This window comes from Hevea brasiliensis, chromosome 17, assembly GCF_030052815.1.
Source record: "Hevea brasiliensis isolate MT/VB/25A 57/8 chromosome 17, ASM3005281v1, whole genome shotgun sequence".
Lineage (NCBI taxonomy): Eukaryota > Viridiplantae > Streptophyta > Magnoliopsida > Malpighiales > Euphorbiaceae > Hevea > Hevea brasiliensis.
Window position 1 is genome coordinate 58,020,634 of NC_079509.1, and position 23,117 is coordinate 58,043,750.

At 34.0% G+C, this 23,117-nt stretch overlaps 1 protein-coding gene across 1 annotated transcript; it reads right to left on the bottom strand.

The window, feature by feature from the left end:
• Nucleotides 1-2,628: 2,628 nt before the first annotated feature.
• On the bottom strand, nucleotides 2,629-22,800 carry LOC110649850 (mitogen-activated protein kinase 9). Its single transcript, XM_021804578.2, has 11 exons — nucleotides 22,050-22,800; nucleotides 20,573-20,981; nucleotides 20,371-20,498; nucleotides 20,165-20,224; nucleotides 18,577-18,726; nucleotides 16,841-16,996; nucleotides 16,591-16,731; nucleotides 16,427-16,500; nucleotides 7,836-7,937; nucleotides 7,398-7,611; nucleotides 2,629-3,098 (listed from the first exon to the last, which is right to left on the bottom strand). Exons 1-11 carry the CDS (start codon nucleotides 22,329-22,331, stop codon nucleotides 3,024-3,026), a joined length of 1,791 nt encoding a protein of 596 aa, XP_021660270.2. The 5' UTR covers nucleotides 22,332-22,800; the 3' UTR covers nucleotides 2,629-3,023.
• Between the last annotated feature and the right edge of the window lie 317 nt (nucleotides 22,801-23,117).

The following is a 23,117-nucleotide window of genomic DNA, read 5'->3' on the forward strand; positions in this document are numbered from 1 at the left end:
TTCATGTTTCGGACTAGCAAGGAACCTAAAGAGCACTGCGTCACGAGATGTTATTACTTGGAATGCTATGTTGGCAGGGTTCGCAAGAGATGGACGAGTTAAATGTTGTACAGAGCATATTTGATGAAATGTCTAAAAGAGATATCTTGTGGAATGCGAGAATGAAGGCTTGTTTGTATAAGGAAGCTTTAGAGTGGCCATGGTGAATAAAAGGATATTTTTTATTAAAAAAATATTTATATATTGAATTCTATATCTATACCAAATAAAAAATTTTATTTATTTGAAATGAATTCCATATTTAATATAGATTATACCAGAAAATAGAATTCATTTATAAATAATTTTTTTCATAAAATTCATTATATGTATATATATATATTTGTTTGTTAAAATTATAGCATATCAATGCATAAAAGTTCCAACGAATAAACATTGTTTATATCCTTCCTTAGAAAAAAAAATATATATCCTAAAAACATTTTTTTTAATATAATTTTAACTTGAATATTCAATATTTTATCAAATTTGAGATGAGGTGATTCTTAATACAATCATCCAACTCAGTAAAGAAATTTTTTTTTTCTTAATCACATATACATATAATAGCTTTTTTTAATTCTTCAATTTAGGTATCATAATGCTTTTGACTCCCATTTGATTTTCTTACATTTTGGTCATTTCATAAAATAATGAATACCATTTATGCAAGGAAGCACATCACCTCCCAAACTTTCAGAATCTCAACCATCTATGTAATAAAAATATAATTGTATAATTAATGAATTATTATTAGTTTAAGAAGACTAATCATGAATTCCATTAGCAACAAAAGTAAGATTAAAAAATGGGTTTCACATATGATTATTAGTTTTCCTATGTCATTTTGTTTGTCATGGTGATAAGCCCAACACCTCTTTACCACCTTCAATAAATATATATATCTTTCAGTAACATACTAATCTTAAATTGTGTATTTAAAGTATTTGAATTAACCTTCATGCAACATTTCTTATTATCGTTCATACTCAATGGTGGATTGAGTCTGCTTGGTGCAGGTTGGGAATTTGGCTCCTTACTCTGATGAAGGAAATGGATTCTCAGCTGCATCAAGGAAACTTGATCCCTCTGTAAACAAGCTTATTTTCTCTATGGAGAGAACTGAACATTCAATTTCAAAGTAAGTGTTCCTCTTTTCCCTTAATTGATTTTATAAATTCTTCCACAAATATTTGCATACAAGTTAGTTCTTGCCAAGATTTTACACTTTATTTACGTGATGGTGAATGAAGATATTGCAGTTAGGATTATATATAAAATTTAGTATTTAGATTTGTACCATATATTTTCATGCAAACTAAACTTTTTATTTACTTGAAAAAGAATTTTAATACAATTCTTGGGTGGTCCGCTAACCAAACTATTCGTATTATGAGTATGATACATCAGAAGTCGACTACTACCTCTCAGAATGATCCCTTAGCCACTCTATCTCCCTACCTCGTTTTCATAGCTCATAATCTTGAATGATCAAAATATTCAACCTGATAACATATGAACAAAGGACATATGCCATCTTGAGATGGATCAAGCACTCGCCTGACTCATATTTTAAGTCTTATACTTTGTGATAACAAGACGGTTGAACTACTTTATATATCTATACTCCTGGACTATCCATAACCGCCATTTCAGATGTATCAAAATCACCATTACCCAAGTATAACATACTTTGACCTTGAACAAAGATCTAGTTGAATGAGACATCTCTAATTGGCATAGACTTCTATGTGCTTGTTTATTATTGGACTTTTTATAGCATATATAGGTAGTTATTATCCCAAATAAAACATTCTTGCAATCTCTTATGTTTTCCTTATCATCTTTAGTCTTTACCCCTACTAACTTAAATATCGGAGTATTAAGTGGGAGCATTCTCTTGGCCATCTAACCTTTCTTGTCTTGCAGAGGAAGTAGTCGGATCCTAGCATTTCCTATACTCCACCAAAGTACTCTGAAACAGTTGTATACCCTCTTAAGACACCCGCAAACCATCATCTTCAGTACGTACACGTTATCTACGGGTCAATCATCGTAATATCCACGGTGTCAGAAGAAGTTAAAGTAAGAATAACAAGGCCCCTTGGTTATCCATTCAGAATCATGGATTAAAAACCCCCAAATTTCATTTGCAGTCAAAAACATGTGTCCATTAAGATTTTTTTTTTTATATGATTTGACCTATTACAATTATTGTGATCACCACAATCACCTCCCACAACTATTACAGCTATATTAGAAAGAATAATTAACCAGATACATTTTCTAAAGCAATAAACAATATCAATAATAAAATAAAATTACTTGAAAACCAAGATGAACAGTAAATGACAAGCGAATAATGAATAATATTAGAAAACAGTGATGAACACCCATTTTCCAACTTCCTCACAAGAATGGAAAATAGAAAAACTGAATGGAAAAAAGTAAAGAAAAACTATTTTCCATAACTAACAGTGTTTAAAATTTTTTCATAAGTATTAAATTTAGTGAATTAAAAAGGTGAGAATTTCAGAGTTTTTAAAATCTCTAAAAACCTTACCTTCTTTAAAAGCATTAATACAATGATGCAAGAATCGAAATTTTACTATAATTATCATTAAATTAAGACAATGCCACTCTTCAGACCAAATTTGTTCTTTCCTGGCATCACACTAAGCAAAAGAAAGAAAGAAAATATATATAATATATATACTATGCTGTTTGTCCAAAATGCAGGTAGACTTCTGCCCAGATACAAAAGATTACAGATGGAGCTATTAACAAGAAAGCATCTCTTCTCTGTAATCCAGCAACACAGGTGAGGTGAAACTATGCCAATGAAGTTCTACTGTTAGCTTCTACCTCATCCTCTTTGTAGGTCATTGAGAAACACCTCTGTTCTCATATAATGGAGGGAAATGTGCAGATTAAGAGGTTAAGCCATCCGAATCTCTAGAAGAGGTTACAACAAATATCAGGCATCAGTTATGGATGTTTGCAACCTTATGAGACAAGTCAACATTGACAGACTCATCATTGACCTCATCAATTGTGTCCTGCAAGAGAAAAACTAGAATCTAAACAAAAGAGACAAGGAAACCACCAGGATTTTAGCACATGTTTAGTTGTATGTAATGGAGCAGAAACAAGTGCAAATGAATGAATTTACTTCTTTCCATTAAAAATATTTTATCACATTACATTACTTAATATTCTACAGAGACTACTTTTGGGGTCATTACCTTTTTTTCTTCTTGGTCAACTAAGCAAAGACCAAAATATGAAGTGATAAATCTCAGCAATGAACAGGTAATCATGATATGTTCTACAGCATAATAAAACAGAAAACCACAAGAACTTTTCATGCCCCTCCCTCTATCCAAAATTCCCCATCTGTAATATAATCAATGAGGGAACATTTCCATAAACTACCAACTCAACTCAACTCAATTAAGCCTTTATCTCAAAAATTTAGGGTCAGCTATATGGATTCGCTTTCTCCACTCTAAACGATTTTGGGTTAAATCCTCAGAAATCAGAAATGTGTAATGCTTATAGGTCATGTTGTACTACTCTCCTCTAAGTCAATTTAGGTCTACCCCTTTTTTTCTTTCTATCCTCTAACCTAATGTGCTCTACTTATCTAACTGGAGCCTCCGTATGTCTACGCTTCACATGACCAAACCATCTCAATCTCTCTTCTCTCAACTTATCTTCAATTGGCACCACTCCTACCTTTTCTCTAATACTCTCATTACGGACTTTATCTAGTCTAGTATGGCCACTCATCGACCTTAACATTCTCATCTCTGCAACTCTTATCTTAGATGCATACGACTCTTTCAGTGCCTAACACTCAACCATATAACATAGCCGGTCGTATGGCTATACGGTAAAATTTTCCTTTCAACTTATTGGGAATCTTATGATCATATAAAACTCCCATAGCACGTCTCCACTTCAACTATCTGGCTTTAATCCTATGACTAACATCCTCCTCACATCCCCCATCCACTTGAAGGACTGAGCCTAGATATTTAAAGTGATTACTTTAGGACAGTACCACTCCATTCAAACTAACTCCTTCCCTATCACCAGTTTGGCCTTCACTGAACTTGCAATGCATGTATTCTGTCTTCGTTCTATTTAACTTAAAACCCTTTGACTCTAGAGCACTTCTCCAAACTCTAGTTTTCTATTGACTCCTTCTCGTGTCTCATCTATCAGAACAATATCATCCACAAACATCATGCACCAAGGAATACTCTCTTGTATATGTTTCATCAATTCATCTAAAACTAATGTAAAAAGGTAAGGGCTTATGGCTGATCTTTGGTGTAATCCAATTGAGATCGGAAAACCTCGTGTCCCCTCCCACCGTGCGCACAATAGTAGTTGCTCCTTCATACATATATTTCAACACTTGTATGTACCTAATAGATACCCTCTTTTGTTCTAACACAATCCATAAGACATCTCTTGGAATACTATCATAAGCCTTCTCCAAATCAATAAAAATCATGTGTAGATCTTTCTTCACATCTCTATATTTCTCCATCAAGCTTCTAATGAAAAAAATCGCTTTCATAGTTGAACGACCGGGCATGAAACCAAATTGATTGAAAGAGATAGAAGTATCATGACATAGTCGATGCTCCACAACTCTCTCCCACAATTTCCATAAACTACCATTTTGTAAAAACTGGTCACTTGCAGTCATATTTAATTCTTTAAATTAAAAAAAAAAGAAAAAAAAAAGAAAGAAGATGAAAGAAAGAAAGAAAGCATAAAAAAAGCAGCAGCAGAAGACATGCCCAGTGCACATCTGCACACGAGGCTCCTATTGTGACGTAGACATATATGATGAGCTGTTAGTTGAATTGGTTGTAACAGAGAATGAGTGGCACATAAAATGTATAAATACATTCATACTTAACATGTACAATCATCAATTGAATAGAATGACAGAATTCTTCTCCCTACTCTATTTCTTTCTCTCTTCTTCTATCTCCACTTTTTCCTCCTCTTCTTCTCCTTCTTCTTCTTCCCTTTCCCTGTTTCCATGCTAGGTTATTGTTCTGCCATAACAATTTGGTATCAGAGCAGGTTTGATCAAGGGAAATTCTCCTTCTTCTATAATTTCTTTTCTCTCTCTCTCTCTCTCTCTTCCTCACCCCTCTCTCTGAATCTCTCCCTCTTTCTTCTAAATCTTCTCCCCTTTCCTCTGATTTCTTGGGTACAAACACTCTAATCTGGATTCTTGTGAATTCAGATATCTTCCCACTATTTTCAATTCCTTCTTTCCATTAAATTTCATCCGTTCTTTCCATTTTTCTTTAACACAAATCCTAGCTTTTATCACCACTCAAATTGCAGAAATTTATGGCAGAAAACCCCAAATTTCAGAATCTTGGGGAGGAGTTACATTCTTTGAAATGTAATTGTCTAATTCCTATGAAGGAAATTGTTGAAGGTTTGGATGATTCAAGAAGACTTAATGAAACATGAGAGCTTGTGGGAGAATTAAAGACCTTTCTTTAAGAATTGGAAGCTGGACACCTTCTGATGAGCAAAACATGGAGGGAGTTTTCGATTTCTTGAGGGAAATTGCAGTAGAATCGAAACAATTGTTAGAGCCTATTCCAGAATTTGATTTCAAAGAAAAGGTTTCAGAATCTCTTGAGCAAATTGATGTGGTGCAAAGTACTGAAGCTACAAGCAATTTGCCACTGGGAACTCAAGAGGGTAAGGATATTTTCTTGACTTCCAATTCTGCCAAAATGATTGAGAGTGATTCTATAGTGTTAGGGTCTTCTTATGTTCACGAAAGTGATAAAGGAAAGAAACAAACTGATGGTGGTTGTGATTCTCAGTCAATGGAGAAAGGATGCCTTCTAGATGTTCGTAAAAATGTCAGTTTCAGCCTACAAAGCTTGAAGCAAAAATTTTTTCTTGTGGATGATGAAAATATTGAGGAAGAAAAAGAAAATAGTTCTGTGAGCAGTTATGAGGGTTTTGTATTGAAATGGCATTCAACATTTGCATTCGTTCTCAAAGAATTGGGATTTGAGATATGGAGAAGGCAAAGGAAAAGATTGCAGCATTTCCTTACTGGAACTTGTACATACAGAACTGTAGCAAAGGAAAAAAAAAAAAAAAAGACAACCAGCTGCTTAAGAGTTATGTGAAGACTTGTAAAGCATGGCAGGTCAGTAGAGCCAGTTTAGTTCATTGGTAATCTATCTGTTGATGATGCTACATAGGAGTATAATGATTTTATGGTGCTAAGATTTCCAGACTTCATTCTTGACGACAAGAATGAGCTTGATGGGGAGGGTAATGTTGTGATGTAGACATATATGATGAGCTGTTAGTTGAATTGGTTGTAACAGATAATGAGTGGCACATAAGATGTATAAATACATTTATGCTTAACATGTACAATCATCAATTGAATAGAATGACAGAATTCTTCTTCCTACTCTATTTCTTTCTCTCTTCTTATATCTCCACTCTTCCCTCCTCTTCTTCTCCTCCTTCTTCTTCTTCCCTTTCGCTGTTTCCATGCTAGGTTATGGTTCTGCCATAACAGCTCCCAGCTTACTGTTGTTTTAGGATACAATATCTAATCCATTTGGTGTCTCTCATCCATGGTATTTGAGAGGGGAAAAAGCCCATCATTTGAGAGTGACTACAAAACCATATTTGACTTGGCCTGTTGGCCAGAACAGTGGTCATTACAAGGGATGTGCGAGTCCAGTTCAGTTCTGCCTAAGCACCAAAATCGAACTAAACTTTTGGTATGGTTCCAAATATGTTCTTCATGTTTCTATTTGGTTCTCGATGCTTCGGTTTTAATTCTGATTGGAGTTTCGATTCCTAAAATAATTTTATACAAATATCGTCATGAATTGTCATACATGAATTACCATTTACACATTAAATTTAGTTGCTAATACATAATATATCATATAATATAACTTTTAGGTATTTCTTAATTATATAGTCTTTAATTATAAAATACATATATAATTAAAGATTAAGCATATTATATAATATACTAATACACTTATAATTAAGAACTATAAGGTGATTTAATGTATTTATAAATAAAATTATCAAGAAAATATAGAGAAATGAAAGATAATATTAGGTTGTATATAGTCCATATATATATATATATATATATATATATATATATATATATATTGTATGCGTCCGATTCGGTTCTCAGCGAAGAACCAAAATAGTAAAATAAGTTCAGTTCAGGATCCCTAAGAACCGTGCACGCCCATAGTCATTACATATAAGAATTTAAACCGAATAATATTGCCACATAAAATAATGTTATTTACCTCTGGATCTGTTCTTGGTTTCATTCCTATACACTTGGAAGCACTAATGCTAGCACTCTTCAATAAGCCACGAGCAGAGTGGTTTGCTTTGGAAGAGCCATTCTGTGTTACTGTTGCATTTTCTGAATCATTAGTTGTAACAGAAGTTGAAGTTTCCCTCTCTATATCATTGTTTTTCTCAGAAGTCTCCTCCTTGGGAACAGGAACACGTTGTCTGGAGAAGAGGTTTTATGTCATTAATATTGATGTATATATAAAAGACACCAACTAACAGATTAATTAGGACCTTTCTTTTGCATGCTGAGACCATGAATTATTACCCATATTAACATACATTTGATAGCAGGAATGAAAACTGAAACATCTTGCATAACGTTACAAATTCAAAAGAAAAATAAAAATAAAAAATGAGAACTCAAATTTTTGTCCAATCCGTACCTAGGCAAGGAAGCATGGTGCCTTAGGACTGGGTTGCCTTTTTCACCTTTACCATAATGCTCCTCAAGATGTGCAAATTGCCGCTTGAATCGATCAACACCACTGCAGTTGACATCAAAGTGTAACATCAAGCTACTGAATCATAGCAGAACACAAAAGATTCCAATTCCATTTTTTTTTATCATTTTTGGCTGAATAACCTGAACTGTTTATTGATAATTAACATGTCTAGAGTACAGACGAACAAACAATTGCCAACTCTCAGGAATTTTTTATTCTTATACTGTTCAGTTGGGATTCAGCTTTTAGTAGGGGTTTTTTCTCTTTTTTTTTTTTTTTTTGTAGAGGTGTTGAATGTTTATACCTCTGACAAATTAAAGTAGAAATATAATCAATTTATACTTTTGACAAAGTAAAGCAGAATTATAATAAACTCATATGGATTTCTCATAGCCAAATTTATAACGATTATTAACTGAAAATGACTTAGAATCATTACACATTTCTGAGGATTTAACCCAAAATCGTTCAGAGTGGAAAAAGCGAATCCATATAGCTGACCCCAAATTTTTGGGATAAAGGCTTAGTTGAGTTGAGTTGAGTTGAGTATTAACTGAAAATGCAGTTTTCATCTAATTAATTAAAGTGTAACATCAAGCTACTGAATCATAGCAGAACACAAAAGATTCCAATTCCATTTTTTTATCATTTTTGGCTGAATAACCTGAACTGTTTATTTGATAATTAACATGTCTAGAGTACAGACGAACAGACAATTGCCAACTCTCAGGAATTTTTTATTCTTATACTGTTCAGTTGGGATTCAGCTTTTAGTAGGGGTTTTTTATCTTTTTTTTTTTTTTTTTTGTAGTGGCGTTGAAACTCCGCCTAAGTAGTTTGCGCTTAGCCGGTCCCAAGCCCGGATAAAGGAGGAGGGTTGCAGTAGGTGACAACCAGTGTAAAAATTTCGTCACACCTTATGATATGGATTCAAATGATATAAACGTTGGGGCGTCCTCTACTAACGACGCGCTACATCGGAGCCCGGGTGTAGTGAGAAATATGCAAGGGTGTAGGGCGTTCACCGAAAGCGACGCGCCATGCCGGCGCCTGGGTGTGGTGTTAAGTGAGCAAGGGTTCCCACATCATGGACGGGTGTGGGTAAACAAGTTAGTCCATAGGACAAATGGTAGAATAAATAGCGGAACAGAACACAAGATAGACATAGAAAACAATAGAAAATATCATAGAAAAAGACCAATTAGGAAGGAACAGGTTATGAGGAGGATCAGGGTTGATACTTGGAATGTTGGATCACTTACAGGAAAATTAATGGAGCTTGTGGATACCTTGGAAAGGAGAAGGGTGAATATTGCTTGCATTCAGAAGATTAAATGGGTAGGAGAGAAAAGTAAGGAAGTGGGTAATTCATGGTACAAACTGTGGTTTACCGGAAATGAGAGAAATAAGAACGGAGTGGGCATAATCATAGACAAGACATTGAAAGATGCAGTAATAGCTGTGAAAAGAGTAGGAGATAGAATTATACTAGTAAAGCTAGTACTAGAAGGAGAAACAATAAATATAGTTAGTGCTTATGCCCCACAAATAGGACTAGACAGTGAGAGTAAACAAAGGTTTTGGGAAGATATGGATGATTTAATGCAAAGCATATTGAATGAAGAGAATGTTTTCATTGGTGGAGATTTGAATGGACATGTAGGAAGTGATAGACAAAGTTATGAGAATGTTCATGGAGGTTTTAGTTTTGGAAGTCGAAATGAGGAGGGAAAAAGCATCCTGGATTTTGCTATGGCATACAACCTAATGCTAGCAAATACCTACTTTATAAAAAGAGAGTCACATTTAGTGACTTTCAAAAGTGGGCAACATAGAAGCCAAATCGACTTCCTCTTAACCAGGAAGACAAATAGAGCTCTATGAAAGGATTGCAAGGTCATTCCAGGAGAGGCTTTAACAAGTCAACATCGGTTGGTGGTCTTAGATGTCAAGTTTAGGAACAATTCAAGTAAGGTCAGAAGAAATAGTATAGCTCGAACCAAGTGGTGGGGGTTCAAAGGAGTAAAGCAAGTGAAGTTCAAAAATGAGCTTCTCGAGTCTGAAGTATGGAAGCTGGATATGGAGGCCAATGTTATGTGGATACAGATGGCATCAAAGATTAGAGAAGTAGCTAGAAAAGTACTTGGAGAGTCTAAAGGACATGGACCACCCTCAAAAGAGAGATGGTGGTGGAATGAGGAAGTACAAAAGGCAGTGAAGAGAAAAAGGGAATGGTATAAGAAATTACCTAAATGTGATGATAATGAGGCATATGAACAGTACAAGATAGCAAAGAAAGAGGCAAAAAAGGCAGTTAGTCAAGCAAGAGCACATGCCTTTGAAAAGTTATATGAGAAACTTGGAACTAAAGAAGGGGAAAAAGATATTTATAGATTAGCAAAGAGGAGAGAAAGGAAATGTCAAGATCTCAATCAAGTTAGGTGCATTAAGGATAAAGAAAGAAAAGTGTTGGTGAAAGATGAGGACATTAAAGAAAGATGGAGATATTATTTTAATGATCTCTTTAATAATAGTCAAAATGGTAATAGCGTGAATATAGATTATAGAACAATATAAAAGAATGTGAATTATACTAGAAGGATTAGATCTTTAGAAGTAAAGGAAGCACTTAAGAGAATGAAAGTGGGTAAAGCCTGTGGACCCGATGAAATACCAATTGAAGTGTGAAAGTGTTTGGGCAATATGGGAGTGGCATGGTTAACTAAATTATTTAATAAAATTCTAAACTCAAAAAAAATGCCTGATGAATGGAGAAGAAGTATCTTAGTACCTATTTTTAAAAATAAGGGAGACATACAGAGTTGCTCAAACTATAGGGGAATTAAACTCATGAGCCATACTATGAAGTTGTGGGAGAGAGTTGTGAAGCATCGATTACGTCATGATACTTCTATCTCTCTCAATCAATTTGGTTTCATGCCCGGTCGTTCAACTATGGAAGCGATTTTTCTCATTAGAAGCTTGATGGAGAAATATAGAGATGTGAAGAAAGATCTGCACATGGTTTTTATTGATTTGGAGAAGGCTTATGATAGTGTTTCAAGAGATGTCTTATAGAATGTGTTAAAACAAAAGAGGGTATCTATTAGGTACATACAAGTGTTGAAAGATATGTATGAAGGAGCAACTATTATTGTGCGCACGGTGGGAGGGAACACAAGAGATTTTCCGATCTCAATTGGATTACACCAAGGATCAGCCATAAGTTCTTACCTTTTTACATTAGTTTTAGATGAATTGACGAAACATATACAAGAGAGTATTCCTTGGTGCATGATGTTTGCGGATGATATTGTTCTGATAGATGAGACACGAGAAGGAGTCAATAGAAAGCTAGAGCTTTGTAGAAGTGCTCTAGAGTCAAAGGGTTTTAAGTTAAGTAGAACGAAGACAGAATACATGCATTGCAAGTTCAGTGAAGGCCAAACTGGTGATAGGGAAGGAGTTAGTTTGAATGGAGTGGTACTGTCCCAAAGTAATCACTTTAAATATCTAGGCTCAGTCCTTCAAGTAGATGGGGGATGTGAGGAAGATGTTAGTCATAGGATTAAAGCCGGATGGTTGAAGTGGAGACGTGCCACAGGAGTTTTATGTGATCGTAAGATTCCCAATAAGTTGAAAGAAAAATTTTACCGTACAGCCATACGACCGGCTATGTTATATGGTAGTGAGTGTTGGGCACTGAAAGAGTCGTATGCGTCTAAGATAAGAGTTGCAGAGCTGAAAATGTTAAGGTGGATGAGTGGCCATACTAGACTAGATAAAGTCCGTAATGAGAGTATTAGAGAAAAGGTAGGAGTGGTGCCAATTGAAGATAAGTTGAGAGAATGGAGATTGAGGTGGTTTGGTCATGTGAAGCGTAGAAATACGGAGGCTCCAGTTAGACAAGTAGAGCACATTAGGTTAGAGGATAGAAAGAAAAAAAGGGGTAGATCTAAATTGACTTGGAGGAGAGTAGTACAACATGACCTAGAAACATTACACATTTTTGAGGACTTAACCCAAAATCGTTTAGAGTGGAGAAAGAGAATCCATATAGCCGACCCCAAATTTTTGGGATAAATGATTAATTGAGTTGAGTTGAGTTTTGTAGTGGTGTTGAATGTTTATACCTCTGACAAATTAAAGCAGAAATATAATCAATTTATACTTTTGACAAAGTAAAGCAGAATTATAATAAACTCATGGATTTCTTATAGCCAAATTTATAACAGATTATTAACTAAAAAAGCAGTTTTCATCTAATTAAATACTTGCCAAGTTAAAAAAAAATCATCAAACATTTATTTAAATATATAAAGAAACATTTAGGTTTTCACAAAATTTATACTTTTAAAATTTTACTAGGTGGAGTTATTTTTAATATTTACAGGAAAGGGGATGAGAAATCAATTTATACTTCCCTCTCTCTCTCTCTCTCTCTCTCTCACACACACACACACACACATATGATGATGATGACGATGATGATGATGATGATAGCCATAAGGAAACTAATTTTGTAGATACATGTGCTCTTTCATTATATTCCACACTTGTTTGGTTGCATCTTTATTTACCAATCACAAACAGTATAGATATGAGTTTGTCCAATATCATTTGTCCATTTCAAAGAAGCAAAATAAAATTAAATAAAAAAAAATGTTTTATTAGCTCAAAGGAAAATTGCCTACGTGATACTGCAGCTATGTGATTGATTTTTTAATGCGCTAGCATGGAAGTGTGATAAGTTTGCGGTGGAATGAGTGAAAAGGAAAAGAGAGAGACCTAACACTATGTTTAAGAGGAGTATAACGAGATAAGGTAAAGTTTTTTTAAAATAAGGCAAAGTAAAATTATGGAAGGTAAGGTAAGGTTTTTAAAGGAAGGTATAATAAATAATGGTTCACTAACCTTACGTTGTTTGGATCAAAAGTTCACTAACTTTATGTTATTTGGATCAAAGGTATGAGAAGGTAAGATAAAGTATACAAAATATAAAATACAAAAATAATCTTATAATGTAAAAAAGAAAGAGATGTATTTTAATATTTAAAGTGATTATAACTCAACTAAGCCTTTATCCCAAGAATTTGGAGTCGGCTATATGGATTCTCTTTCTCTATTCTAAACGATTTTGGGTTAAATCCTCGAAAATGTGTAATGTTTCTACGTCATAAAATATCAATTTTTGAAAATATATTACTTATAATAGTAATTATTATTTTTTAATATTGATTGTTTAAGAACATACAAGTGTTGAAAGATATGTATGAAGGAGCAACTGCTATTGTGCGCACGGTGGGAGGGGATACAAGAGATTTTCCGATCTCAATTGGATTACACCAAGGATCAGCTATAAGCCCTTACTTTTTTACATTAGTTTTAGATGAATTGATGAAACATATACAATAGAGTATTCCTTGGTGCATGATGTTTGCGGATGATATTGTTCTGATAGATGAGACACGAGAAGGAGTCAATAGAAAGCTAGAGCTTTGGAGAAGTGCTCTAGAGTCAAAGGGTTTTAAGTTAAGTAGAACGAAGACAGAATACATGCATTGCAAGTTCAGTGAAAGCCAAACTGGTGATAGGGAAGGAGTTAGTTTGAATGGAGTGGTACTGTCCCAAAGTAATCACTTTAAATATCTAGGCTCAGTCCTTCAAGTAGATGGGGGATGTGAGGAGGATGTTAGTCATAGGATTAAAGCCGGATGGTTAAAGTGGAGACTTACCACGGGAGTTTTATGTGATCGTAAGATTCCCAATAAGTTAAAAGGAAAATTTTACCGTACAGCCATACGACCGGCTATGTTATATGGTAGTGAGTGTTGGGCACTGAAAGAGTCGTATGCGTCTAAGATAAGAGTTGCATAGATGAGAATGTTAAGGTGGATGATTGGCCATACTAGACTAGATAAAGTCCGTAATGAGAGTATTAGAGAAAAGGTAGGAGTGGTGCCAATTGAAGATAAGTTGAAAGAAGGGAGATTGAGATGGTTTGATCATGTGAAGCATAGACATACGAAGGCTCCAGTTAGACAAGTAGAGCACATTAGGTTAGAGGATAGAAAGAAAAAAAGGGATAGACCTAAATTGACTTGGAGGAGAGTAGTACAACATGACCTAGAAGCATTACACATTTCTGAGGATTTAACCCAAAATCATTTAGAGTGGAGAAAGCGAATCCATATAGCCGACCCCAAATTTTTTGGATAAAGGCTTAGTTGAGTTGAGTTGAGTTGAGTTGGATTGTTTAAGAACATACGTCATCTGCAGAGCTAAGCAATATTAAAAATAAAATCTTTCCAGAGCTTGAAATCTGAAACTATAATTAACATTGTTTCAGCGTAAGGTTTTTTTTTTTTTTTTTTTTTTACTTTTTGTTCTCCTGAACTATATATATATATATATATATATATATATATATATATATATATATATATATATATATATATATTCCTTTCTTGTTAGTGGTAAATTTGAAACAATGGTTTAATTAATTTTGAAGCAAAAAAGAACAGATTAAGGCTTAAACGAGTGAGAAATTGGTTGCAATATAGGTCATACATAATATATAATTTATGAAAACCTTCCAACAATTCGATTTGGTTGAGAAATTTAGGGTTTTGAAAGTTTTTAAAACCTCCAAAAACTCTTAAAAACCATAACTCTTTTTGGAAAATCTTCCTCTTAAACAAGTCCATTATGTACCATTATATTAGATTTGTGATCTAAAATCCTAAATGATTTGGAAGACCATTTCCGAATTTGAGTGGGAGAAATATTTTTCAATAGGATAGATAAATATTTCTTATATTGAGTAGAACTCTTACTTTAATGTTATGTCTAAATTAAGTATGACTCCTAATTAGATTAGGATTGAAGGAATTAACACTATAAATAGGAGAATGATGAAAAGGTTATTTAGCTTTACCCATGGACAGGGGTTTTGCCCATATAGGTGACTTTGCCCATGGAGAGGGGGCTTTCGCCCATTGCAGAGTGTGGTCTTGCCAATTCTGAAGATTTGGTTTTGCTAATTGATGAGGAGTTCTTGTCTACTCTCATGAAGGGAAAGAGTTTTCGGCCTAAGGTGGAGAATGGAGATAATCCATGAGAAAGAGATTATTGTCCATTATAGTTGAAGACACCCTTTGAGGTATAGTTGTAGTAGTAAATATATTAGATTATGTCTAAAGGAGACTGAGAGGACTAACTAACGTATTTACTATGAGTAGTTATATAATGTGGGTTCTCTTAGAAGTAATTGAGTTGATGGGTGGTATAGTTTGAGCTTGTAATGATAATTTTATTATTGATGATGGCATGCCCATGGATATAGCCCAATGTGGAGAGGGTAAACCACGTAAATATTGGTGTTTTGTGTGTTTACTTAATTTTTTTATAGTTTATACACTTCTGCAGTCCATAGCATATTACTTAAAAAAAAAAAAAACTCTCACTTTACCTCCAAAAACTTGCTCCTAAACATTTTGTAAAATGCCATGAAGGGAAGTAATATCAAAAGATTTACAATTTTTTAATATTAATGTGGAATTGGTTTTAAACATCGCTAAAAGATGAAAAATGATCCATAGAGCCAACTCTGACTAATTTGGGATTAAGGTTCCTTAATTTGGAGAGCTGCATATATTAGTTCTATAATTGTAGTGCAATTGTGTGGTTTGCATCTTTAAGTTTAATAGCAATATTATTGATTTCTTTTATTGATTGAGCTACGACTAAGGTTCAAAGTTAAGACCCCATAACCTTAGAGACAACTCTAATACAAATGAGCCAAAACTCATTGATATTTTTGAGTTATAAATTATTTTAAATTAAGATATATATATATATATATATATATATATATATATATATATATATTTCAAATTATTGTTATTTGTAGTGCCCATTTATGAAAAAATTGATAAAATGTGATTTAGACTGAAATTAATGATTTATTTATATATTATTTTGGTTTTTTTTTATGAAAATGTCTAAATTATTTTTTTTATGCAAATACTAAATATTTAATAATGAAATAGTGCAATAACTAAAATTACAAACAAAAAAATCACAACAAAAAAAGAAAGGAAAGGATGTGTGTGTGTGTGTGTTGGGGGGGGGCGCTAATGGTGGTGCCAAATTTTGACTATGTATACTTGGCCCATCTGCATGGCACTGTTCCAGGAATAGTATGCTCAAGTTAAAAATAAAGGTCCTTAATTAATTTAAAATTGTAACCTGTTGTTTTGTGTATGTTGAGGGTTGGCACTTGGCAGGCTGCAACATATATAGGCAAACTCTAACCCCAGAAATGCAACACAAAACTTAGTTTCAAGGAGCTAATATAACCAGCAGTTTTACTTTGACCATGTCACAATTACTGCCAGGACATATCTTCTAATTGTTTTATGCAAAAATTGGACTCCAACAAAGCAAGTATTTTTCATCTTAACACTAATTTGCATTAGAGGTTAGCAACTGAAATGGATCTGAGGTTAGTTTATAGACCACTACCCTACCTTGGGTACATAAAGCTTGTTTGTTCTCCACCTCGAAGGTACTCCTGTAGCATCTGAGGATGATACTCCAATATCTGTTTACAACCACAAAATTTTATTAGCATAGTGATGCATGAAGGACAAACAATGCAACATAAAGCACATATTAAGTGCTACACCCAAACCTCTCTGTAGATCAGTTCTCTCACATCATCTTTTGCCAATTTCCTTCTCTCAAACTCAAATTCCAGCTTTGAAATGGGTTGCGTGGATGATGGCTCACGATCAACATTTGACAAACCTTGAAAATAAGGATCAGCTAATGCCTGCAAGCACTCACAATACGATGCTAGGAGGCATCATGATTCCTCGACAACTGACATCTCTACCTATCCGTACTCTAAATTTTGAGACAGATTATTGAATCTTTCTTACCTCTTCAGCTGTTGGACGATCTTTAGGATCAAATGCAAGTAGGCGTTCAAGTAGGCGTAGAGCCAAAGGATCTGCGTTAGGGAACTTCTGTGAGAATGGAACTGGTTGTTTCTTCCGCATGCAATTAAGGTACCTTCTTGCCTTTTCATTCCTAATCTGCCAGAGTCAAGAGAGGAAAAACAGAAGCCAGAAAACAATATAAGGTAAGACCAAAACAGCAAATGTGAAATGCACTTCCAAAACTCTATAGAGAACAAATTCACTCGAAAGGCTCGAGAATAAGAAAAAGGGCTATTCTGTTGTAGAAAAATTATGCCTGCGATCCAGAAAAAAAATTCTGAGAAAACCACAAAACTGAAGTTTCTATTCAGAAGCAAAAATCTTCCAGGTAGAAAATAGGGAAACTTTTATCATCCAGTTTTCCAAAAACATAATGAAAAGAAAAATAAAGCATATTCTCTCCTTGTTACCCTTGACAAACTCTTCATGCATTCCACATGTTTCACATTTATGATTCACATTGCATTTTTTTTTTTACCACATTATCATTTCCACCAGCCACAATGCTACCACCAACAAGACAACAACTATCAATGGCAGTGGCACTGCCACAACATACCTGCACCGTGACCACCACACCATCACTAGCACTACCAGTGACACTATTACCACAGCCATCAACACCACCACAACCATTATCCCTATACCACCATCACTGCCAAAGTTACTCCAGCACCACCATCAATTTTTTTTTTATCTATGGGGAGGCCCACAAAACTTAGGCTATACTACTAGTAGTAGTCAGTCCCCTTCCATAAGCTGCACCCACCCATTTTAAATCCACCATTTCTGGTGGAAGGGACTTGAACACCATTACCAACCCTAAAGATTACCTCAGTAAATGTTACTCTTATAACATTTGACTGCCATTTCAGTAATCTTATGCTAAAGCATGACCTAATTTTAGCACAGAAAACTAACAAGGAGTAAGATTAAAAAGATGAATATTCAACTTTTCCAATTGAAAATGAAAACCAAAAATCGAGAGTAGAAAATTGTTTTCTGAAACTAAGCAAGTTCAATTGGAAAACTAAAAATCAGGAATAGAAAATTGTTTTCTAAAACTAAGTGTTGAGAATTATGGACCCAGGATTGTGAATATCAAACTAGCAGGCTATAGGTTGAACTTGAACTAGGCTCCCCATCACTAAAATGGCCTAAGCCATTTTCGTTTGATTTGGTTTGCTAACACTTATATGCCCTTTAATTTTCTTGTACACTACCAAAATGGGAGTTATTCACACAAGTGATGTTCCAACACTTCCCCCTCAAGTGGCAACCAGGACATTCGATTGACACATGAAACTTGAAATTGAAATGCAGCGACAACACTGGGAAATTGAACTGAAATTGGAACTGGGCCCTGACCTGCTCTAATACCATGTTGAGAATTATGGACCCAAGAGTGTGAATATCAAACTGGCAAGCTACAGGTTGAATTGGGCTTGGAACTAGACTCCCCATCACCGAAATGACCTAAGCGATTTTGATTTGGATTGCGAACACTTATACACCCTTTAATTTTCTTGTACACAACAGATGTGGGACTTATTCCCACAAGTGATATTCCAACACTAACCATGCCCCTTAAGAGAACTTCAGAAAGCATTTGCTTAAGTTATACAATGGGTTTTCATACTGATGAGAGAATATAAAGACCAGAATGGAATACTGACTCTTGAAATGGATTCAGAAGGAGGAGTGCCAAGCAAATCAGTCATGAGATCCAATTGATGCACCACATTCTTCCCAGGAAACAATGGTTTCCCTGTAAGCAATTCAGCAAATATGCATCCTATGCTCCAAATATCAATAGCGGGGGTGTACTGCAAGAGATGAAGGAATTTCCAATTAGACATATTTCCTTAGAGATGTCGAACACAAAACATACAAATTAAAAAAAATAAGTACATAAAATAAACTACTTGTCAAAGGAATAAAAGACCAATTATTTGATAATTTAAATTCAACAGCCTAGCATTTATCAATGCATAAAAGTAGAGAAAGACATGAAGTGATCTAGATTGAATATTACATAAAATGCAACACCTACAAAAAGAACATACATCTTAAAAAAAAAGTATGTTCTTTTGGGTAGGAAATTACTAGATGCCACTATACTCTGAAACAATGCTGCAATACCATATCAATTGCGCTAACCATCCAGACTGGGCAACATCTTCATGATTCAATAAATACACCTATTAATTCAACAAAAACTCATACCACCTATCTCACCAGAAAAATACTGTAGAAGTGGAACTTGTTAACTCCTATTATTTATTTATGGATTAAGCCCAATAGTAGATACAAGATTATAGAGAAATCTTTCAAGATGATGACAAATAAATTTCAAAACAATAACAATAACAGTAACACTACTACTACTACTACTACTGTAGTAGTAATAATAATAATAATAATAATAATAATAATAATAATAATAATAATAATAATAATAATACAAGTAAGAAACAATCAATCTTAAAGGAACAATTGAAAGAATTTCTGATGCATGAGCAAATTTTCATGCTTTCTTAATGTGTCACTGTTCACACTACTAGAACAAATTTAAATTTAGGGTTATTGGTCATTTACAATGTTAATTTGATCAGGACATAATTCTTTTGGAATTGGTTTCTTTGTCTTGAATCTGGTATACTTTATTTATAATGGTCAAATCTTAGACTTAATTGTATTAGGATTTTATGTTCAAGACCTTATTCTATTAGGACTTTATGCTCAAAACTTTATTCTAGTAAGATTTTATGCTAATAATAGGGTTGTGTGACCAGAAAATTAGGCCTTTTAGTTGATCTATTGCTCTCTTTGTTCTCTGTTCTCAATTCTCTTGTCAAATGCACAACCTTATTTAGGGTTAGGGTTACTAGTTACATCAATTTCCTTCAACAGGCAATCAGACTTCGCCAATGTCAAACAAACTCTTTGTAAGCAGACCTCATTGATTTCTTATAACATTTTCACCATACAACACTTGTGCTCTCTATTTTTCTCTTAGACACAGACATGCATCTGTCTAAACGCATTACATATATAAGGTACCATGGTCAATACCGATGACAAACCGAGATATTAATAAGGAAATTTTCATAAATGGAGTGGAAGAAACAAGTGCAAAAAAATCTCTCATTTTCACCACTCAATAATCAGAACAAAACATTGCATCTTTAAGATACCTTAAGCCATCCCAATATTAGGAAGCCAAATAGAAAAACAAAATAACAAGTCTGTCATACCACTTACTTTAGAAAAAAAAGAGCCACAAAGTTCAGGAGCTCGATACCACCTTGTTGCTACATAGTCCTTAATAAAATTGGAAAGGAATGAAAGGGAAAAGAAATAGTTTTAGTTAGACAATAATGCTTTTGAGGTTTGCTTCCAATAACTTCCAATATTATAAAGAAAAGAAACAGAGATTAAAAAAAAAAAAAAGTTAATGACTGACATACAGTCCAAAAAATAGCTGATGGGGCATCATTAAAAGATACTCGAGCAAGACCAAAATCACATATCTTCAGTTTGCAATCGGCATTAGCAAGAATGTTCTTTGGCTTCAAATCTCGATGAAACACACCGGCTGCAGTCAATCCAGAAAACTGAATCACCAATCAGCAGAGCCATAAAAGTCAAAGGACACCAAAAAGCACCAACCTGTATGTATATATTTCAGACCACGAAGAAGCTGGTACAAGAAAAACTGATAATGCTCAGGAGTAAGATCATCATTTGCCTTAATTACTTGGTGAAGATCAGATTCCATCAACTCAAAAACAACATAGATATCTCTGAATTCTCTACGTGAAGGAGGAAGCATTATATGCTTTATTTCTACAATATCAGGATGTCGAAGCAACCGAAGAAGCTTAATTTCTCTCAAAATACGTGTGGCATCAGAAACATGCTCAAAAACATCATTAATTTTCTTGATTGCAACCTTTTCTCCAGTATGAGTGTCAACTGCAGAGCCAACAACACCATAACTGCCTTTCCCAATGACTTCTTGTATTTGATATCGACTTGCCTCTCCATACTCAGTGAAGAATTCTGCTTCAGCAGAGCCCTATAAAAAGAATCATAATCTCTGACAATATTAACTTCAAACTGCAAAATGTACATGATGAGATACAAAATGGAGGGAAGGCCCTAGTAGCATTAACAAAAACAAGATCTAGTAGGTACACTCATGATGAAATTTGAAACTTCTTAACAACACAAAACAACAACTAAGACTTAATCCCAAACTACTTGGGGTTGGCTATATTGAAACTTCTTGATGCGGAGACAAAATAAAGATCCATCCGCTCAACACTTTGTACACAAGATTCTATAATCAACATGGAACTAATGGGAAAACATCACAATTATCAATTGAGTTTCCACCAAAAGGAAAGTAGAGAACAAATTTTCATTCACCATCCATGTCATAAAACATGAAATTCGTTAATGAACAATATGTGGCATAATAAATGTAATTTCAAGTTAGTTTTCACCAATTAAATAGAAAGGTACAAGGTTAATTGCTTTTCTATATTTTACAAGGAAGATAATGTATTGCTTTCCCCAAAAGGATGGGAAAATTAAAAAGTATCGTCCAAAAAGCATAATTACACCTTTCACCATTCTTTAAGGCTCTGTTAGGCATTCGGAATGAGCTGCGCACAGCTCTAATCTTTTGACATGCCATTCCCTTAAACACGATAATAAATGATAAAGTTACATCTTTTCGCATCCACTGCACCCATTAATTGAAGGAATTCTTTAAAATTCAAAACTTGATCATATTGGTCAAAACATTTACTTAACTAAAAATATTAACCGGAAATTCAGTTTCATTTTGTCCTGAAATTACATTTTCTAGAAATAACTATGTTAGATTTAGTCCTTCTTGGCACATTTACTAGAACAAAACCCAGATTTTTACCCCTTTTTTGGTTTAACTACAACTGGGGTTGTATTACATTGAATAAAAACAAGACACAAATACTAACTATCAAAAGAAAACATATTTTCCGTTGACAAAAAAAACATATTTAAACAAAAAAAAAATAATACAGATCACCCAACAAAATATTGAGGGTAACAAAAAGGAAAGAGAACAGATCACCCAAAATCAAAAGATTTTTTTTACCTTCTTGTGTGCATCCATGGTAGTAGTAGAGCCAAAAGCGAAATGGGTAATTTGTTGGGGAACTGTAATGTGCTTTAATCCAGAGAGATCAAAATCCTCAATAACCGTTAACGGATTCTCCTGCTCTCCACCTCCTTCGCTTCTTCGCCTTTCACGCACACTAGTAGCCGATGATTGTGGGTGGCCACTAATAATAGTATCTGAAGATGATGATGACGATGAAGAAGTGTTGCGGCGATGAAACCAGCGACGAACAAAGTCCACAAGAGTCCCGCTCCCCATGTAAATCTCAGGCTGTTTGATTTACAGCCACTCGATTCTAGCATTTGCCCACCTTCCTATTTTCTATGTATGGTTTCTTGTTTCCTATTTTGGGTCTGGATTTGCTATTTTCTCGTCGATCTAATTGTTTGCTATTCTTGCTCTTTTGCATGTCTCTCTTCTTTCTTTCTTTTTATGATTATTTTACGAGGCAGAGACGGACACGTTTGCTTCTTCCCCCTACTATTTAATTGCTTCAAGAAATTATTCTCTGCGCCAACATCATCATCTTCACATCCACACTGACCACACCTCCCAATCTACCAGAGCTTTCTTCTTTTTTTTTAACTTATCTACAAGGGCTCTTAATTGAACCTTTTTAAGTTTTATTATTGGGAATGGCATGGCAAAAAGTTCTAGAATCCCACCAGCTCCGTCTGAATCTAATCAATATTTTTAATCTCAATTTTTGTGGGATGGAATGAGAAGACCTTTTCACCGTTTAGAAACTCATAATCATCGTTTACTTTTATATATTTATATATTTAAATATTATAATTTTAATAAAAATATATAAATATATTATTAAAATAATTTATAAACTTATATTTTTAATTAAATTTTATTTTTTAATAAATAAATTTATTTTATATATTAATAACTTAAAATTAAAAAAAAATCTTCGTGAAAAAATCTATCTCAATCCCAAACTCTCATGAGACGAGAACGGGAGTTATTATTATTATTATTATTATTATTTCTTTTAAGTGCACATAAAATTAAAAAATTATTGAATACATTTTAAAC

Bases quoted from the DNA above. Each gene is read 5' to 3' on its own strand.
- LOC110649850 (XM_021804578.2), bottom strand. From the start codon at position 22,331: ATGGGGAGCGGGACTCTTGTGGACTTTGTTCGTCGCTGGTTTCATCGC. The intron at 20,225-20,370 runs GTATGTCAGTCA...AATTTTATTAAG, and splicing joins CATCAGCTATTTTTTGGACT to GACTATGTAGCAACAAGGTG. The intron at 7,938-16,426 runs GTAGGGTAGTGG...TGTCAACTGCAG, and splicing joins ACAAGCTTTATGTACCCAAG to TGGTGTTGATCGATTCAAGC.